At 40.1% G+C, this 20,687-nt stretch overlaps 1 protein-coding gene across 1 annotated transcript; it reads right to left on the bottom strand.

Moving 5' to 3' along the window:
• Positions 1–336: 336 nt before the first annotated feature.
• LOC143133281 (organic cation/carnitine transporter 2-like) lies at positions 337–13,605 on the bottom strand. The gene is made up of 10 exons (XM_076293066.1): positions 13,243–13,605; positions 12,854–12,957; positions 12,468–12,622; positions 11,759–11,930; positions 1,920–2,061; positions 1,624–1,724; positions 1,248–1,462; positions 815–997; positions 490–625; positions 337–397 (listed from the first exon to the last, which is right to left on the bottom strand). The coding sequence occupies exons 1-10, from the start codon at positions 13,603–13,605 to the stop codon at positions 337–339; spliced, it is 1,632 nt and encodes a 543-aa protein (XP_076149181.1).
• Positions 13,606–20,687: the final 7,082 nt, after the last annotated feature.

The following is a 20,687-nucleotide window of genomic DNA, read 5'->3' as shown; positions in this document are numbered from 1 at the left end:
ATGTTGCTGGGCAACCACACACCCAGTTCCATTTATTCTGATTGGATGATCATCATGATTTGCCTACTGATGATTAAAGTTCTCCAGAAAAGAAATTGCTGCCCAATATCAATGGGAGCATGGCAGAAGAACCACAATAATGAGGAACATTGCCCAATATCAAAGGGAACATGGCAGAACCACAATAATGAGGAACATTGCCACATTGCTCAAAAAGCTGCCCCACGTATCATCAGCTTTAGACTTGCATCCACAGATGCACTATTTAAATACATTGAAGAAAATAAAATGTCACAATTTAATCAGTAGCCTATTTAATGAAGTTCCACATCTACTTCATTCCTCAATATGCACCTCTTGGCAGTCCTTATCTGCCGGCTTCTTTATCTGCCAAAACCTGTCAAACAGGCAAAGGGCTTTAAGTGTAATACTTGTAAAATGATTTAACTGAACAATGAAACAAGCAAAGCATATGATTCAATTACTTACCATCTGAGTTGTTTAACTTGAGTGAGGAATTCCGGAAGTTTCTCATCTTTTGTCTCTGGTAATGAAAGGCTTAACACACCAGATACCAAGGAGATACTACCCATAAGAATATAGGGTGCTGTTTTATGATAAGTCCCTTAAAAATGAAATAAAGTATTTAATCAGTTTACCATGAAATATAAAATAAATAAATGATTAAATGTTAAGAACATAATGATGATTACTATGATTATAAGTAAAACATTATAAATTAGAAAATAGAAAGTATGATGTGTCAGTGAATACTGTATTCCAAGTCATTCACTGATAGTTCATATTTACCTACCAAAATAAGCTATATATGGAGAGACTATGCTGCCAATCCGGGCAGCCATTGAGGTGACGCCCAGCCCCATGTTCCTCACTACAGTGGGGAACAGCTCCATGGTGTAGAAGTAAACAAATGCATAGGCCCCGGTCACAACCAGTTTTCCCGTCATCGCCAGAGTGACCGTCAAGGCACTGAGCTCTGAAGCAGAGAAGAAAATGGAGTTTAAAGTGAGAGAGTCAAGTGACTGCTCAGAGCAGTCGGTTGTGAATTACGCTACAGCCACAATGCCAGTGTATTTATACTCAATGCTATTCATGGTTGATGTCTTAAAGTAGACATGATTAAGGCCATACGGCTCTCAAATAGGGCATTTGATATGACACACAGAGATAGGATACACATTATAGTGTCAAAGCCATGGGTCCAGGCTGATGAAGACTTAACAAACCTTCCGGAACAAATGTGATGAGCAACAACACAGTCCCACCAACAAGAAGAGTGAATGGCAGGGTGAAGCGACGAGGAGCGTAGCGCGTGGTGAACCACACGAAGATGTAGCCAGCAAACTCAGTGCTGGCAGCAAAAAGGCAGTTGAGATATGGATCTCCATCCAAATTGGGGGTGTTAAAGGACAGTCCATAATAACTCATGGTTAGTGTGATCCTGTAGAATACAGACATGATCATTAATCTACTATCAATATCAACTGAACTGCCTATTTCAGTGGTTGTTATATGACTGTCATACAGTATGATATATGTATGTATATGTATGTATGTATATAAATTTACAAGGAAACCAAAATGCTTGAAATGTTATTTCACCAAATGAAGACGTTCATAATTGTGATGTTCCTTAAATTTTCTGTTCTTAGCAGGTCCAACCATGTGTACTTGTTCTGACCGCCTGTGTCATTCTCGGTTGTCTGGGGGGGGTTTTGATGTGCAGTCGATGATATTGGTAATCATTGCACTTGCTACTCAGTTTAAAGTATCATGAATAGTCATTTCAAGTATCATTTATTATAGTATACACAAAAGACAATCTCCGCAATCCTCCCCTCCTACCTTCTCATCTTGAAGAATTGGACTTATAATGTGACTGGACAGTTTGAAATCACCTTTGCGTCAGCATTGGGCTCCAGCTGGAAGATGTCCGCAGGAGGAGTGATGCCGTTCTTCTTGGCAGCAGCTCGAATGACGGCCTCAGCCTCCTGAAACCTACCCTGAGTGATCAGCCAGCGAGGAGACTCCGGTATAAACCTGAGGTGAGCCACAACATAGTTGGGGTCAGGCATTAAAAAGAGCAGAGGAATGATTTCAATGCTTTTGATTTATTGTAAAGATTTTGATTTTACATTCATCTTGTGCATGTCTAGCTCACGAACATGCCCCCAGAGTTTAGCGCTGTAGCTCACAAACATGCCCCCAGAGTGTAGTGCTGTAGCTCAAGAACATGCCCCCAGAGTGAAGTGCTGTAGCTCACAAACATGCACCCAGAGTGCTGTAGCTCATGAACATGCCCCCAGAGTGTAGCACTGTAGCTCACAGAATGCCCCCAGAGTGTAGCACTGTAGCTCACAAACATGCCCCTAGAGTTGGAGCTGTAGCTGCCTGGCTACTTTAGCTGCTGGCTGCAGCAACTCGAGCTAGGTAAAACCGATTGGGTCATTCCACTTCAATTCAACCAGGGCCCACGCACTTAGGTCTCAAAAAATTCTGAAGAAATGACCAGGTGTGCCTCTGTTACCCAGGAGACACACTGTAAAATTACTTTTATGTAAGATCAATACTTTCCAAGATACAGCCAGTTTTACAGGGGGGAGGGGGGTGTCGATTTTGTTCGGACTCTTTTTTTTTTCAAAGTTCACAAGCCCATAGCGCAAGAACTAAACCATGTAGGAGGCTCAAATTTTGCATGCTGGTACATAAATAGGAATAGTATGTAGCAAAATTGTCACGTTTGGTCTGGATGATCCTGCATGGTCATAGCTGTCCCTCAAATTTGATCAAAATTGTATTGGAGTTTTTGGCTGGGCTCTGGGCCTTCAGAAGGCATATTTGTACTCAACATAGGCTCTTGATTTATTTTCCTTACTGAGAAAAGTAGAAACACTCTCACAGAAAATAAATTCCTTCAGGGTCTGAACAGTAGACCTCACAAGTCTGAAAAATCATTTTGATTCTCATTCTCAGAGCACCCAAACACCTTGTGGGAATATACAAAGATTTTTTAAATATTTTTTTCTTTATTCTTCACGATCCCTTCTTTTTAAAAACACCAATTTGACTTGTCTTATGCAAATCTTTCTTTTTTACTTTCCACTTTTCCACTTTTACTTACCCTATACATGGGCAAAATGCACCATTGAGATCAATATGTTTTGTATAGAGTTACCACAGGTTACTCACCACAGGTGGCACTGTGGTAAATATAAAACATATTGATCTCAATGGTGCATTTTGCCCATGTTCAGGGTGGAAAGTAAAAAAGAAAGCATTGATCTTACATAAAAGTAATTTTACAGTGTGTCTCCTAGGTAACATAGGTACACCTGGTAATTTCTTCAGAATTTTTTAAGACCTAAGTGCGTGCCCAGAGGAAAGAAAATGTTAAAATAAGAGCTCCTCTCTTTCTCAATTGTTTCTCCTAGATAATAATGAGATCACAGTGATATAAAAATGAGATTATTGCTTTTGTCTCCCGCTTCTCAGGTTTGTCTCTGGAGCAAAAGAGTTAAGTTATCTCAGTGTAGACTCCTGAGATTAAATAATGCTCAGTGTTGTCTAATTTATACATCTCATATTTTACTCAGGCTGATCCACCAGAGAGCTCTCTCTGTAAACTCATGCAATTCTCATTTCAGATGTTTTTTGGTAAATCTCAGATTAGGCTCCATCAGTTCTGTAAAAGAGATCTCTTCACAAGCTTGAACCGTTCTCATTCTAGTCATCTCAGTTTAGTCCTTTTTTGATTTACAAAAGAGATCTCAGCAAAGGCTTATACAATACTCAGACTTGCTCAATTTATATATCTCATATTTTACTCAGGCTTATCCATCAGAGACCTCTCTAAGTGAACTAATGTAATGCTCATCCAGACCTATTTGTTTTATAAATTAGTCTGATCTGTAAGAGCTCTAGCTGTTGTACAACAATTCTCAAATGATTTTCATTGGCTTATTTGTTTTAATTGCACATATTTTCAAGTTCACATTTGCAAACAGTAGGCCTAACCATGTGATGTGACCACCACACATGACGATGCTCTGACGGTACCGATCCACTTGCACGACACTTCATTTTGTCGTGTCGCATAGATGTCGCGCTGCCTCCCCACATTCAGTCGTGTGTGGGCGTTTTGTTTAAAATGTCAGTTACCAGCTCATACTCAGTTCGTTTTAACGTATCTTAAGTGTTTTTCCACAAATGGACCACAATTTTAGGCATGTACTTAACAGTATACAACACATTAATAGCCTAAACAAACTATGCAAGCCATTTCAAAATCTTGTTTTATTTAAACTACTCAAAGCAATATCAAATCCTCACCAGAAACACCAACAGTCAATATATTCATCCAAATCCTAGTTTCGTTTGTTTTTTTTGTTGTAACCTTGTGTAACTTTGTGTAACTTGGGAATTACAACAGAAAGGAACACGTTTCAGCTAATCAAAATCAATGACTGGAACTGTCAGTTTCAGAGCTATTATTACCACACTGATAGATTGATTTTGCTTTTTATTTGCAGCCTACTTTATGCACTGTGGAACGCTCTGCGGATGGACAGCTGTGGAATCCGCAAAGGTCAAGAAGGCTTTTGTTACAAGGGCTGGAGGTTCCAAAACATCCATAAAGCTGGGGTAATTTTCTCTTATTTTAAATTATTTCCAATTGTGGTGAGCATTATTGGTGGGCTTTTTATAAAGGCTAGGCCTCTATTACACTAAAATTATTCAACCTTTATACAGTTAACATCAAACTGTGTAGCTACGAAAGCTACAAAATCACATTGTCATAGAAATGATAGAGGCGAAATTTCCACTAGGTTTTATGAAGATATTTTACAGATGGGCTGAACATACATCAAAAGTAAAAAAAATGACATGGCCAAAATGATTAACTCACCAACTATATTTGTTGTATGGTGTATACCAGGGATCACCAAATGGCGGACCGCGGTCCGAGTCCGGACCGTGACGTGATCCTATCCGGACCCAGACCATAATAGCCTAATTTAGATTTCAACCTTTATACAGTTAACATCAAACTGAGAACAGAGCTTTATATAACGATACAGGGGCAATACCACGCAAAACTGTCACGTCCGTAACGCCAACTAGGCTAAATATGGATGTGACAGTTTTGCGCAGAATTGCCCTGGACCTCTTCTATTCTGAGACAGGCGATTTTTAAAAGCGCCAATTTGAAGCACCTCTACTAGACAAAGCATATTGAGCAAGCATAGGGTAGGCTAGGCAATGGGTTCAAGGAACCAGCCTTGTCTCAGCTCAAATTTTATTTTAAGTTCACGTTAAGATCTTTAAAATAGCCAAGGCTACTCAGTTTTTCTCCCCAATCACTCTTATCTTGCCTTATTTCTCCTCATTTCGAATGTTGCCTTTTAGGCTACTTATTTTATTTCACATTAAACATTAGGCCTAGGCCTACAATCTTCTTGAATTTCCCCTTGGGGATCAATAAAGTATCTATCTATCTACAACTAGGCTCCATCCATCCATCCTAATATTATATATACACAGTGGCGATTCTAGACATTTTTAACAAGGGTGGCACTAGTGAGGCACTGATTCAAGGGTGGCATGAGGCAAAACATCCAGATAAATAGAAACAGGCTCAAGATGTGAAATTAGCACAAATACATTAGGGAAACCAGATGCAAATACCATACTCATAAATTGAAGGACAAAAAAACACAAATACCTTACTCTCACATTAAATGTCTGTATTTGAATAAAATGTAATACAAACATATTAAAGTTAATTATCTAAGTTGTCTGTCACTGGGCTATGCTGTTCTAAAACAAATTCCATCATGGGGACATTAAAATATAATACATTTTATTATATTACTGTAAATGAAGATATACAAAATATACTCATCCAAGACATTTCCCCCACTCTATGGCCATCTATTTTTGTAGCTGTTACAATAATTTGACCTGCTTTTTTGTCTATTTGTTTATTTTCTCAAGAAACTTGAGGTTGGTATGAAGGAGTGTATTGTGTATGTGAGCAATTTCATCTTCCTGAATCTCAATATTATGATCACAACAAGTCTGGGCAAATTATTAGTTACATTTTCACGTAGGGTAACTTGTTGCAGGGCAACCATAACCGGTTCCATGTCTTCCAATTAGATGATTAATCATCAGTTTCTTGAGAACTTTAAAGTTCTCAAGAAACTTGAGGTTGGTATGAAGGAGTGTACAAACATTGTGCACATGGTGCAACTTCTTGCAGGGCAACCACATAACCGGTTCGATGTGTTTGAATTGGATGACTAAAGTTCTCAAGAAACTTATCTGCCTGAATTTCAATATTCAATAACAACTCTGGGCAAATTATAAATAATTTGGCACTATTTTTAAACTACAAACCTATAAAGTATTTTGATACAAAATATGATGCCATTTTTTCCCAACTAAATAAAATAAAAATGACAACATACTATTTTGTATTTTACATACATGTATCAGACATACTGCCTATCCCTGGCTGTTGGCTGCAGCAACTCAAGCTAGGTAGTACTGATTGTTTTGTGCTTGTTTTGTGTTTATGTTAGTTTTGATCCAATTTGACAGCTTTGCTATGTTGCCCACCCAAAATTTCTACCAGCCCACCCAAATATAGTAGCCTAGCCTAGGTTAGAACCAGCCCTGCCCTGCATGGAGACATATTTTACGATAATAATGGAGAAAATGTTAGCAAAACTTTAGGTTTTTGTTAACGGAATCTCCCGACCCTCATTCATCTATTTGCGCAACAGCCCACATTCTGCCTTCAATCCAGCGAGACAAGTGAAATAAATGTTTTTTTTTTTTAAAGCTGTCATCGTCATAGGCACGATATTTAGGCTACCTCTGTTAAGCCTACACAAAGTTGCGTATTAAGGAGTATTTCCTGATCGGGGAAACCTTTCGTTCCGCAGTTCAATTGTGCCGCAGGCCAATAAAGGCAAGTGTGTTTGCCACTTACATTTCTGACGTCTGACACTTCACACTGCTGCAAGTGCATCAAGAAAGGTCCCGCCTTACACCATGTTAATGGCCAATCGTAGACTAGGATTTGGGGTGGCACCTGGGGTGGCCAATCGAATCTCAAGGGTGGCCTGTGCCACCCGGAGCCACCCCTCTGGCTCCGCCCCTGTATATATATTATACATACATACATATACATAGCCTAAACATTATGATGCTCCGGACCTTTGCTTGAGGAAATTTTCCGTAACGACCTTGCTGAAGATTAATTCAATACCCCTGGTGTATACTGTATTTTCTGTATTTTGTTTTTGTTCTTGACAATTGTCAGTGTCTCTTGAGTGATCAGAGCTAAATGTTTTGGGCTAATTTAGATGTAATATTGAGTCATTGTCTTTGATTTACCGGATTGACCCTAAAGCACTCCTTGTTTACAAATCACTTAAAGGACAAATCCGGTATGAATTGATCCATAGCTCTTGTTGGAAATCACTGTGTGCTGTTCATAGGAAAAAGAAAATGTGGCACAGCCAATTCTGAGTTATGGACAGGGAAGTATAGCCCAGAGCCGTATAGAAGTACTTTTGGTATTCCTGACATAATGCAGGGTAGCCGCGGGGTCTTAAAAGTCTTTAAACGGTCTTAAAATGTTCCTTAATTAAGGTCTGAAAAAGTCTTAAATTCCGTTGCCAAAGTCTTAATTATTTAAACGAAGGTCTTCAATTTTAATTATACTAGCCTGCAAGCAAGGTGAAATGGGGGGAAAAACTAACCTGGCGGGCCATCCTATATCATTGAAATGTATAGTCTGGAATCGAGCCATTCACCTCGCTTAATCCAAGGGGCGGGCAGAGAATTGTCTTTCAAACTTCCTAGGCATGCAATAGGCCAGCGCTACGACCATATCCGTATCCGGTCGGCAAAACGGCAAATACATCCTTCTTCGAAAGGAATGACTTAAGTTCATTGTGTTGCTCAACTTTCAAAGAAAAGTCCAACTCCTCCAAAGTTGACGCCAACGCCGATTCAAACAACCACTCTTCGTTTGCAATAGCCACCTTCCTTGTTGTTCACTGTCGCAGGACTGTCGCCATCCTGTTAAGCCCGCCTTAAGACTCTCTAACAAAATAGAGCGCTGTGATTGGATGACGTCCACGGCGTCAGCCAATAGAAATCCCTATGGTTTGATACTAGACGTACAGGCTGAGCAAATTAATTTGCCGCTGCTAGGGTGCGTCTAGATTTCTAGGCTAGGAAAAAACAACAACAATGTGAAAATTCAACAGGGGGTTGATTAACGTCAGAGATCGTCTAATTTAGTGTTGCACGGTGCACCGATACTACAAAAGTGTCGCAATAGCTATTAGCAGTTGTCACACTACCTAATTTTATTAGTATCAATACTTTTAAGAATGACCGTGTTCTTGTTTGTGTGCACAAGGCATGCTTCTAGTGCCTCCTCCCCAAGCCTGTGGCTGTGCGTCTTTTCTCCTCACACACATATGCGCAGCTGTCGTGCCATAAACAGCGAGACATGGCTGCTAGTTTAGCTTAAGTGATTCTGTGGTAACACATAATAATAGGCTCAAGTTGATTTGCTCACTTGCACCTCTCAACTTTGTGTTGCTAACCTACCTAGACTATGAGATGTACATAGGTCTACTATTGGGTTTAATGTCATTTAGAAATAGGCAGCGCAACCTTTGCAAACTTTTACATCTGGAGAGAGCTCCTTGCTAACTAATTCTGCTAGCTCAGGTCATGTATGTCATTCGTAATTAGTGCTAAAATCATTATTGAACATGATTCTATGAACTTGATAGTTTTTTATTTACATTTATTTTATCTAATGACAGACAACAATGAATTGCATCCACATATCCTTATGCATTATGTGCAACTATTATTCACTAGCCTAAAACCGTGAGACTGAAGGCTACAGTAATTACTCACGTATTTCTTAAAATTTCTTAAACACTCAATTACACCTAGGCCTACACACCACATTAAAATTTGCCTAGGTGTAATAGTTTAAAAATAAATATTAAGTATTCAAATGACTAAATATGTTTAGCAATTAAGCAGATTAATAGTAATTATGCAGATTAAAAAATACTATACATTAACTGTACACTTTATATGAATTCGAAGGTATATGAAATAGAAACATATGAAATAAGCCATCATTTTCCGTGTGTGTGGAAAGAGTCAAGCAGAATCTAGGATGCCCACTGGTGTGAATGATAACACTATATTCAATATTACTGATGATGTCAAGGTGGTCTGGGCCCCCAAATCAAATACATTTTTTAAGAATTATCGAAGAAGTATCGAAATCGCAATTCTTGATGTGGTATTGGTATCGAAACAATAATTTTGGTATCGTGGCAACTACACTAGTCTAATTTCTTAGGATATGCGCAAACAATACTTTGGGTTTTCGCACCGCCAGCAATGAATCAACATAATCAGTCGAAAGGAGAGGACAGCACATTATGGGGAAGTGTTGTTTTAATTGTCATTATGGATTTGATCGGGTGTTTTACAACCGCATAATGGGTGTGATGTAGGTCTTAATTTTCATGTAAGTGGTCTTAAAAAGGTCTTAAAAAAAGTCTTATTTGGGGTGGTCAAACCTGGGGAAACGCTGTAATGGAAAGAAGATACCGAAGGCTTTTTTGCCATATTGAGTCAGCTTTACTTTCTTGTCCATAACTTGTCTAGGTTATGACACATTTTATTGTTCTTTGTCCTTTGGACAGTGCCTGTTGAGCTCGAACAACAAGGCTTTGAATCCGTTTACACCAGATTTGACCTTCAATGAGACTGTGTGACATGTTCCAGCAATACTCATCACTTAAACCTCACTAATCACAGGAGAAATGTTCCTGTTGAAACCCACTATCAGAACTAAACAAGGCAACGCTGCATTTAGTTGTTATGCGTTCTGACTATGGAGCCAGCTCCCAGATGACAAAAAAAATTGCCCAAATTACTTTTTTGACATCAGGACTCTGAACTAAACTATTTTCAGATGCCCATTTTTTTTTTACACTGAATAGGCTTAGTCCAACCAAAACAAGGTTTTGCCTAGTGGTAAGCTGGATAGGGGTTAATCCTAGCCTGACAATACAGTTTACTCACTAGATGAGGTGAGGGAATTCAACAAACTTGTTTAAGCTTGACAAATATATCAATACAATCTGTTTTTCAATTGGGCAACATATAGCAAATGTGAGTGGTAGCTATCACATCCCCCATTCTGTGTTTAAGTGATTAATAAGGTGTGTCTGATCTTTGTGCTGTATCAAAATTCCCACAGTTATGAAAGCAGACGGTCAAACAAATGTCTTACTTTGTATTTTTGAGTGGCTCACAAACTAACAATGTTCTATTTTCTGCTCTTCTCTCCCTCCTCCCTTTGGTTGGTTCCACCACTAGGATAAAAGACGCAGATTGACCAGCCCACGCTTTCATCCACCATTGTACACAGTATGGCACGCTTTGGCACAAGTTCAGTTTGTTCATGTTATTGTTTATTAGTTCATTTCTCCATGTTGTATGATTTATAGATAGACTTAAATTGTCATTGTGCAGTTGGTCCGTACAATGCAATTTGCTTGTGCAGCTTTCAAAAATAATACTCACATACACACTCACACACACAAAAAAATAAAAAATAAGAATACACATTATAAAAAGAACATATCAAGGCATTGACATGCTTCCATTGCTTGAAGTCCATTTTAAAGTGCAACTGTGCAAGCTCCCATTGCTTAAAGTCCATTTTTAAAGTACAACTGTTTTGCTTTGTTTTATAAAATAAACGTTTGAAATGCTATGGAGTGCCCTATTTTTTGACCCTCAAACTGATATCTCAATTGTAACTCCTACTTCTCAACAGTTTCTCATTGCAATGTCTCCTCATTTGCTCTATTATTTCTCCTAAGGAGAAACAAGTTGTAAATGAGACTACACTCAAACATATAAGAGATCTCCCGTATTTCTCCTGCTTCTCAAACTAATATCTCTTATGTGACTCCATCTGCTCTAGTATTTCTCCTAAGGAGAAACAAGTTGTAAGTGAGACTACACTCAAACATATAAGAGATCTCCCGTATTTCTCCTGCTTCTCAAACTAATATCTCTTATGTGACTCCATCTGCTCTAGTATTTCTCCTAAGGAGAAACAAGTTGTAAGTGAGACTACACTCAAACATATAAGAGATCTCCCGTATTTCTCCTGCTTCTCAAACTAATATCTCTTATGTGACTCCATCTGCTCTAGTATTTCTCCTAAGGAGAAACAAGTTGTAAGTGAGACTACACTCAAACATATAAGAGATCTCCTGTATTTCTCCTGCTTCTCAAACTAATATCTCTTATGTGACTCCTACTTGTCTTATTGCTATGTGTCTCATCTTTTGCTTGTTTTTGCCTAAGGCAAAATTAGGAGAAATAATTGTGACAAAAGTAATACTTAAAAGAATCACCATTTTGCCTCCTTAGCAACAGAAGGGATACAAATGAGAAGCAAAAGTTTCCTCTGGGTGGGCCCTGGTTGAAATGACGTGGAATGACCCGATTGTTTAATTTTTTTCGTACCGACAGTACTCGGTGACCCTGAGAAATGGAGATCTATTTAAAAAAAAACTTTATCACACATAAACTACTTCCACACACGCTTTGTGTGTATTTGTCCGTGTGTGTGTGTGTGTGTGTGTGTGTGTGAACTTACCACCAGAGAGGAATGTAAAGAAATCCCACCATAGACAACACTAACAGCAGTGTCCTCCAGCTTCGGATGAAGTAAGCGAAGAGTGGCAGAATGGCATAGCCAGCAGCAAAACATGAACAGACTCCCAGAATCCCAAAGCTCATGCGAGCTGACTTACTGAGGAGCTCTGCGCCTAATGGTGAGGAAAAATAACTTATATTTTAAATCAGTATTAAGAATTCAATTAAGCTCCATCTACACTGCAAAAACGGTTTATCTAACCAAGTGTTATTAATCTTATATCAAGATAAAAAAAAACTAGTTGGTATTGTGTTCAGTATAAAGAGACTTACCTAGCGCGTTCTCATGAAATCATTTGACTTAATTTAAGAAAAGTTTTACTTATTTTAAGACATCTCATCCTGAAAACAAGCAAATTTGTCTGCCAGTGCGTTAAGCAAATTTGTCCTAAAAACAAGCAAATTTGTCTGCCAGTGCGTTGAGTAAATTTGTCTTGATAAGACTCCTTAAAATAAGTCAAGGTCTTCTTAAATTAAGTCAAAATGATCTTACGGGAGAGCACTAGGTAAGACTTTTCATACTAAAAACAATACCATTTTTGCAGTGTAAAGGAATGATAACATATCCCCATCAGATGTCTTTATAAAAGTCATACACAGGCATTCTCAGAGGAACCTGATATGAAAACATCAGGTGTCATTCAACTCACCAAGCACAAAGGCTGCACAGTAATTGGAGACGTATGCCATCCCAGCCACAAAGTAAAGCACACAGAACATTTCGTAGCTGTTGGAGGCAGACTGCAGCAAACTAGAGAGAGTCTGCAATACCATAGTGACAAGGAAGGTGTGCTTCCGACCATACCTGAGGAGGAAGTAGAATCTTAAGGATAAAAACACTACAGGCTCTAAAAAACTTGATGCTTTAAGCCAGAGCTTTTGCCAAGACCCACAGTTATTGGACAGGTCATAGATTCATAATTTTGCATCAATTGAAAGACAGGGTATAATGTTAAACACTAATGAGTATGCAATTCATTGTTGTAGTATAATTCATGACCATGTAAGTTTACGTTTATCATATTTTAATTTATACCTGTCTGAAATGATTCCGGAACAAAAGGATCCTGCCAGCACTCCGAAGAAGAACACAGTTAAGGTAAAAGGAGCTTTCCAAGCATCATCACACACCAGATTACACTTTGGAAAATTGGAAAAGATGGGTTTTCAAAGACAAATATACGGTAGTTTAAGACAAAACCCCTTGTCCTGGATTAAATGATCAAATAGCACACCCATCTCTTATTTCTTCTTATTTCTGCCTTGTTACTCAGATCATTACAACTGATCAAAATGACCCAGATATAGTCTACACAAGTCATATAAACTTAAAAAGCTATGCATTCCTTAATTAAACTAATCTACAGTGAGTAATAAGCTGCCTGTTATGCTGATGTTTTATCCAGAAGGCAATGTAAAGCTCACCTCAGTCACAATGGTGGACACATATCTCTCCTTGCTGAACACCCAGCCATCCAGACAGCGCTCTGTGCTTTGGTTAGACTCGCCATCCAAAGCCCCCTGTTCAGTGTAGCGTCTGCAGCGACTCAGGATGACCTCTCCTTTCACCTCCTGGGTCGGGAGGGACAGATTGTAGCCCGGTCCCCCATAGCTGCTGCTGTTCAGGAATGGAAGCCTGCAGTGGTGAGGAGGAATATCTGCCAGGAAAACCATGGCCATTCCCACGTATCCATTGGGGATAGCACTGAGACTGAGAAGGACATAAATAAGTCTTTGAAAAGGTCCCCATTCGCCAAGAAATGCAACAATTTCTTCATAGTCCCTCATCATGTAATTTCAACAGATAAAAAAGAACAACAAAAAACTACTTGGACAAATGTCAACATACTAGACTGATGTCTTTGACATCAAGGAACACAATTTGCTTGACACTTGCATGTCATACATCAGCCACTGTAACATAGGGAAGTACACAGCTAGCATATATTAATAGCCACTCTATAAATACATAGCACATGGTCCTAGTGGTGTTAAAGGGCTATGGTTGTTTTTCTCACTCTGTCAGAAAAAAATTACATAAAGTAGTTCTAATGAAAGATTCTAGAACAGAGCTCCGCTCTAGAATCTTTGGTTCTAATAGTCAGCTTTTCAGAGTGCTGCAGAAAGTTCCATTCACATGAATGGAGAGAGGTGGGGGGGGGGGATCTCATCGCCCCCTTCTGGTTGCGTTCCTAGAGTTTAGCAGAATGGATGGGATTTTCTTTTTTAAATATATCTCATTGGGAACATAGTTAAAGGAACACGCCACCCAAAATCAGTAGTGATATATGTTCTTACCGTAACTTTCACGAGTTGAGTCGTACCTCTCCCGCGTCGGTAGGTGCACTCAAACGCTCTGTCGCGCGGCGCGAATGTGTTAGCATGTTGCTATGCTAGCGGGCTCTGCCGTGGCCGTAGAGAGAGGCACATAGCAGTATTCAAACACCTCCACGTTTTACCTACTTAAATACAGTTGCACGAGTAGTTGATGAAAAATGTTAGGGCACACAACATGAAACGTGACGATTTTCCAAGCGAATAAACATGAGAACTACAATGTGTGGCGCAATAGCACTTGGGAATACTTCAACCTAGCGTGGTAATATTATTAACACCTAATTGTAGATCCTATCCACCACAGAGTTTAGAATCCATGCTGGATCGACCCTCAGCCTCTCCCTCCCCTCTGAGCGAGAGAGGCACACACACTAGAGATGCGCCGATGGGCTATTATTTCAACCATAACTGCATAGCAAAACTTATCATCCATCAGCCATCCATCAGCACCAAAGTTTGTTGACCAATTTTCAAAACTGCACCTGCCCACCATCCGCTGGTTGTTTTAATGTAGGCTATATGGGTGATGCAGCGCTGCTGACGTGAGGCTAGAAAGCCCTTGCCTGTTCTAGAAAGACTGATCTAATGCAGCAAATATATTAAAAGGCAAAAGTCGTACATTGGCTAGGCCTATCCCCAGAATATCAGCAGCAAACTCAGTCTCTGTCGCGCAAAACAGTCTCCAAATAAAACGCACATCGGCCTGTTGCCTATTCTGCCAGCTTGTGACAATAAATCGTCCAAAATGCTTGATTGCATTGCATTCTCCACATTTTTAGCTACATTTTCATGTACCACATCAGCACTCTTGCCACTCCTTGTCTTCCGATGTCATTTCTGAGTCATCTACAGATGTTCACCTCCCTAAATAGAACCAACTTCAACCTGTGTTATATCCTAGATGAGACTGCCTGGGTTATTTTGTTTAGATATTAGCCTATATATAAAACACATAATTGTAGCCTACCATTCAGGGAATAGGCATTTAAAAGAGAGACAGAGTGATATGACTAAGAAATGACATCGGGCGATGGCAGTGCGAGACGTAAGAGCTAAAACTTCTACAAACTCACTAACATCCACAGCGGAAAAAGAAGGTAAGAAAAATAGTCGGAAAACTTAGATGTGTAAGGCAAGCAAGCAAGTTTGGCGGTTGTTACTAAAAATGTGAACATGCACGTTGCATTGTTGTGCGGTGGACTTTCAGAATGAATGGAGTCGGAGTTTCTTTAATATCGAGGCGTCATATTTGTCCGATGGCCTGCTATAAAATGAATTGCGATGTCTGTCTGAAAAAGACGCGCTCGTGCAGTCAAAATGAATGGGAGTCTTCAGAACAGGCTTGTCAGTCAACCTGACATAACAGTAAAGTAGCCTATAATGTGAATGACTTGTTATTTTATCAAGGATTTCTTTCTTTTTGCAAAAAATAAAGTACAATAGGCATTAATTAGTAGGCCAGGAGCATGCTGAAATTATGTGGCAAATTGCGTTTTTTATTACAATGATAAAATTGTAAAAGGACGTGACCGAAGCTGAGGCAAGCCAGGCAATAGGCCTATAGGCCCGACGGTAATTGTAAAGCAATTTACAAAAGATTCACTGAACAAAAATGCTGATGTGGTACATGAAAATGTAGCTAAAAATGTGGAGAATGCAATGCAATCAAGCATTTTGGACGATATATTGTCACAAGCTGGCAGAATAGGCAACAGGCCGATGTGCGTTTTATTTGGAGACTGTTTTGCGCGACAGAGACTGAGTTTGCTGCTGATATTCTGGGGATAGGCCTAGCCAATGTACGACTTTTGCCTTTTAATATATTTGCTGCATTAGATCAGTCTTTCTAGAACAGGCAAGGGCTTTCTAGCCTCACGTCAGCAGTGCTGCATCACCCATATAGCCTACATTAAAACAACCAGCGGATGGTGGGCAGGTGCAGTTTTGAAAATTGGTCAACAAACTTTGGTGCTGATGGATGGCTGATGGATGATAAGTTTTGCTATGCAGTTATGGTTGAAATAATAGCCCATCAGCGCATCTCTAGTGTGTGTGCCTCTCTCGCTCAGAGGGGAGGGAGAGGCTGAGGGTCGATCAAGCATGGATTCTAAACTCTGTGGTGGATAGGATCTACAATTAGGTGTTAATAATATTACCACGCTAGGTCGAAGTACTCCCAAGTGCTATTGCGCCACACATTGTAGTTCTCATGTTTATTCGCTTGGAAAATCGTCACGTTTCATGTTGTGTGCCCTAACATTTTTCATCAACTACTTGTGCAACTGTATTTAAGTAGGTAAAACGTGGAGGTGTTTGAATACTGCTATGTGCCTCTCTCTACGGCCACGGCAGAGCCCGCTAGCATAGCAACATGCTAACACATTCGCGCCGCGCGACAGAGCGTTTGAGTGCACCTACCGACGCGGGAGAGGTACGACTCAACTCGTGAAAGTTACGGTAAGAACATATATCACTACTGATTTTTGGTGGCGTGTTCCTTTAAATGCCTTCCATATGATATGCATTGGGGTCACCTCTATTGCTTATACTGGTCATACTGTATATTTAAGACCAGTATGAATTGTGCTGAGTTTTTTTTGTAACTGCTCCGCTGCGCATCAGGGTTTTGTTCACCCTGTCAGGACTTATTTTCCGATAATTACCGGCGGACAATACATTATCCCTTACTTAAATCACAGAATTAATTTTATACATAGTGAAAAAAGGAAGAGGGGGTTTATCAAAGTTACTAAACCACACAAAAAATCCAATTACACAAGCTGTTTCCCTTTAAAACACAATGTTATGCATTTAAACAGTAAAAAAATGAAGTAAAAAAAGGCCTTCTTGTGGTGACAATTGCATCATCTGTTACATAAAGAAAGTCCACGGATGTTTTGGTCAAGAATGAAGGCCTACTAGGCTAAATGTCAAAATAAAAGTTCTTTCAGAAAATCATCGTTTGTCACTTGGCTAAATAAATTAATTTAATTGTGTGAAGTTCAAAGCGGGGTGAAGAAGATTCCATTCTTCTTTCTGCTTGTCATAAACAGGACACTGTTGTCAACTTAGCAACTTTGCTGCTAGATTTAACAACCTGTCAACCCTTATTTTCAACCCAAAACCTTGATAGGCTTTGACAGAAAATACAATGAACAAATTTGTTATTAGGTTGATGATAACATCATCACACCATCTAGCAACTTTTAGAAACAAATAAACCTGCCAATAGCAACTTGCCCTGAAAATTGGTTGGCAGCAGTGAACTAGGTCTGTGAATGTGCAAGGTAAAATGTCATCCGATAATCAATAATTTTGATGATGAAGTTTAGAGGACTTTTAGAGGCAAGATCACAACACATGATTGACACAATGTATTCACATGTCTACGTTTTGCCGTGGAAGGGGTGGGATATGTGTAGACAACTGCCATATTGGCATTGCAAATTAACTGCATGCATTTCTATGAAGGATTTTTTGAGTGCTGTGTCTCCTCATTAGAAAGTCTCTGACTGGCCCTGGTAACAACTCCACCTTGGTTGTTTTGCTCCCCTATGGTGATCATGGAAACCAAAGAGATAGCTTAATCTGGAGAAGTGTATCAGAATGTAGAGCAATTCAAAGTATAGGTAGCCTACTATAATACAACACAGGTTTATATGCATCTAAAGATTCAGAGGCTAAAACAGATATTGCAGCTTATATCCCTGATTACAAAATCAGATCATATGTCTAATTTGCAGCTGAAATGATTTTGTTGCATTACAGTGGATAGAAGAAGCTAGGCCCCCTAAAGCATGTATTTGTTCTGATTCTATGTCAGCTCTCACATCCATTGTAAATGGATCATCATCATGCTGACAGGATGTGGCACAGAGGTATTTATTCTAACTCCAACATTTGGCTCCAAAACTAAGCCCATTTATTGCAATTTACCCATAGTGTTTATAAGTGCCAGTGCCAACAATTAAATAATGTTCAAAATGCTCTCTGTAAAATTGCAGCCTCTTGTGCATGACTTAGCTGGGCGAACAAAGCTGTCCATACTATGTTGTGAAGTGCTGGGAGGGAGAAGAGGGAAAGCAATTTAATGTTTTAATATGCACAACAAGTTTCATGCTGTAATCTAGACTTGACATCAAAGTAAATATCTGTTTTATGTAGATTTCTACACCTGCAGCATTTACCATTAGGCTACTAACAAATAATGTTACCATTAGGCTACTAAAAAATAGCTTACCATTAGGCTACTAACAAATAATTTTACCATTAGGCTACTAAAAAATCATTTCTGGGGTGAGCCTATTTGCTATGGTAACCCAGCAACCTGTGTGTGTGTGTGTGTGTGCACGCGTGCGGTGCGTGAGGGAAGATGAGGGTGCATGCATGTGTGTATAAAAAGGGGTTCTTTTTTAGGCATACTGTCTTGCAATTGAACGTGAATAAGTCTACTACTTAAAAACATAAAAAGCTAAACATTATATCACGACATCGCTACAAATACAGTATGTGATTAAAATCAGCCAACATGCTTGGGGTGGAAACAGTGCTGAGGGTGGGTGTCTGCATGTTGCTCAGGGCCTAGGAGAGGTCTACAGGGCAGCCTTGTGGTCAGACTCCTGTCTAGGCCTCTGTCAAGGCCTCCGGCCCATGCTGGAGTGGTGGGCAGGCTCTTGGTGAGAAGAGTGGCTCCTGTGTGAGCATCTGCCGTAGGCCTCACAAAGCCTCAGGGGTCAAGCCAGGGGTCCGACGGCAGCCCAGGCCTCTCGCAGGGCATCCGGCCTATGCAGGAGTGGTGGACAGCCTCGGTGCGGCCTGGTGCGTGTGTGAGCGTCTGCCATCTGCGTCTGCTGTAGGCCTCGAGAAGCCTCAGAGGTCCAGCGGCCTATGTTGGAGTGGTGGGCAGGTGTTACCTGCGTTGTATTGAACCTGCGCGATTCAGCCCTGCACACGCCCGGACTCGAACCCGCGAACAGCAGCACTTCGGATCGGGAGACGAGCGTGCTGACAATTGAGCTAAAAGCCCAAGCTACTAGCTCACATGCCAGCAGCACTCTTAAGGTGTCGGGGAGTGAGGTTTACCAACGTTCCACACGCACCACTAAGCTAGCTGGCATCTGTTACACAGGCTGGGTTGCCATCTGACCCCTGGGTTTTGAAAGAGGGTTCCGTATCATTGGTCCGACATCCCATTAGTCCGAAAATGACCCATTGAGGAGAGATACCATAAGTCCGACATACCATTAGTCCAAAAAAAAGAAGCCCATTTGTCCGACATCCCATTAGTCCGACGATAAACATGTAGAGATGCATGGATGACTTTTAAGGAGGCTTGTGCTAAGTCATTAATGACCAAAATATTGACGCTACTTGTCAGTCTTGAGCTGTTCTCTATGCTCCTCTGTGTGTGAGTGAATGCGTAGGGGGCATATTGTGCGTGTCTCCTCCTCTTACGTTATTTGGAATGCGCTCATTACATTTGTGATGGGTTTTGTCGTAGGAACGTTTTTTTAGACTGAAACACGTTGTTCGATGTTCGTTTGCAAAAAAAAACCACATCCATGGCTGAATTGTCGCATCTCACGGGATGCGAACCTGGGTTACCCATGTAACTGCCACGCACGCACCCACTACCCTGTCTTTGTTGATAAATTCATGTAAAACATAATGTTATTCACACAGAGCGTCACATCAGTCTAACAAAAACAATGACAGACGGAGTTTTTAGGAAATAGACAGCAGTCTGGATTTATTCATTAGTTAATTAAAGCTCATATGGTGATTAAACAAAATCGATCACACAGAGTTTAATGTCCTCACTAATGTCAAGCTATAGGCCTACTAACTGAAACATTAACCCATAGTGAACGTTCCCCTACCCAAAATACCCTTCCCTGGATAATGTGGGCCAGCTTGTATTAGGCTACTAGATTTAGCCTTAGCCTATATTTACCCTAATGACCTTTTCGTTTGACCATATTGCTCACGTTTACACATTGTCAACTTGCCCTCATATGGTCTCGAATCAGCGAAGATTTACATTTCCCCTTGGTTAAGTGGATTAATACATTGACAAATACTTACCGATAACAAGAAGGGAACTTTCGCCACTACACATGGTTTATCCTCAGCCAGTTACAAGTCATCCATGCATCTCTACTGTGTATCCATGCATCTCTGTGTATCGTCGGACTAGTGGGATGTCGGACCAATGGCCTTCTTTTTTTCGGACTAATGGGATGTCGGACTAATGAGATGTCGGACCAATGGTCCGTCCCCTTGAAAGAGACACCTTATCGTCACAGGAGTAAACCAAGGAATACTGCATTTGGAGTACTTGCATACATCTGATGTGGAAATCTAAAATAATTTGCATATAAGTACTGGCCTGGTTAGCACGCAGACCCTCTCAATTTTAATTGAGAGTGGGTCTGGAAAAGGTTAAAGGAAAATTCCGGTATTTAGCACTTTGAGTCCCTTTTCTGGTTTGTTTTGGATGAACTAGAGTGGTGGACACCGAAATTTTGACGATT

This window comes from Alosa pseudoharengus, unplaced genomic scaffold (assembly GCF_046254945.1).
Source record: "Alosa pseudoharengus isolate Yale_2024_CS ecotype anadromous, Long Island Sound unplaced genomic scaffold, YU_APseudo_1.1 YU_APseudo_1.1_scf_19, whole genome shotgun sequence".
NCBI lineage: Eukaryota > Metazoa > Chordata > Actinopteri > Clupeiformes > Clupeidae > Alosa > Alosa pseudoharengus.
This window is presented reverse-complemented; position numbering and strand designations above follow the sequence as displayed.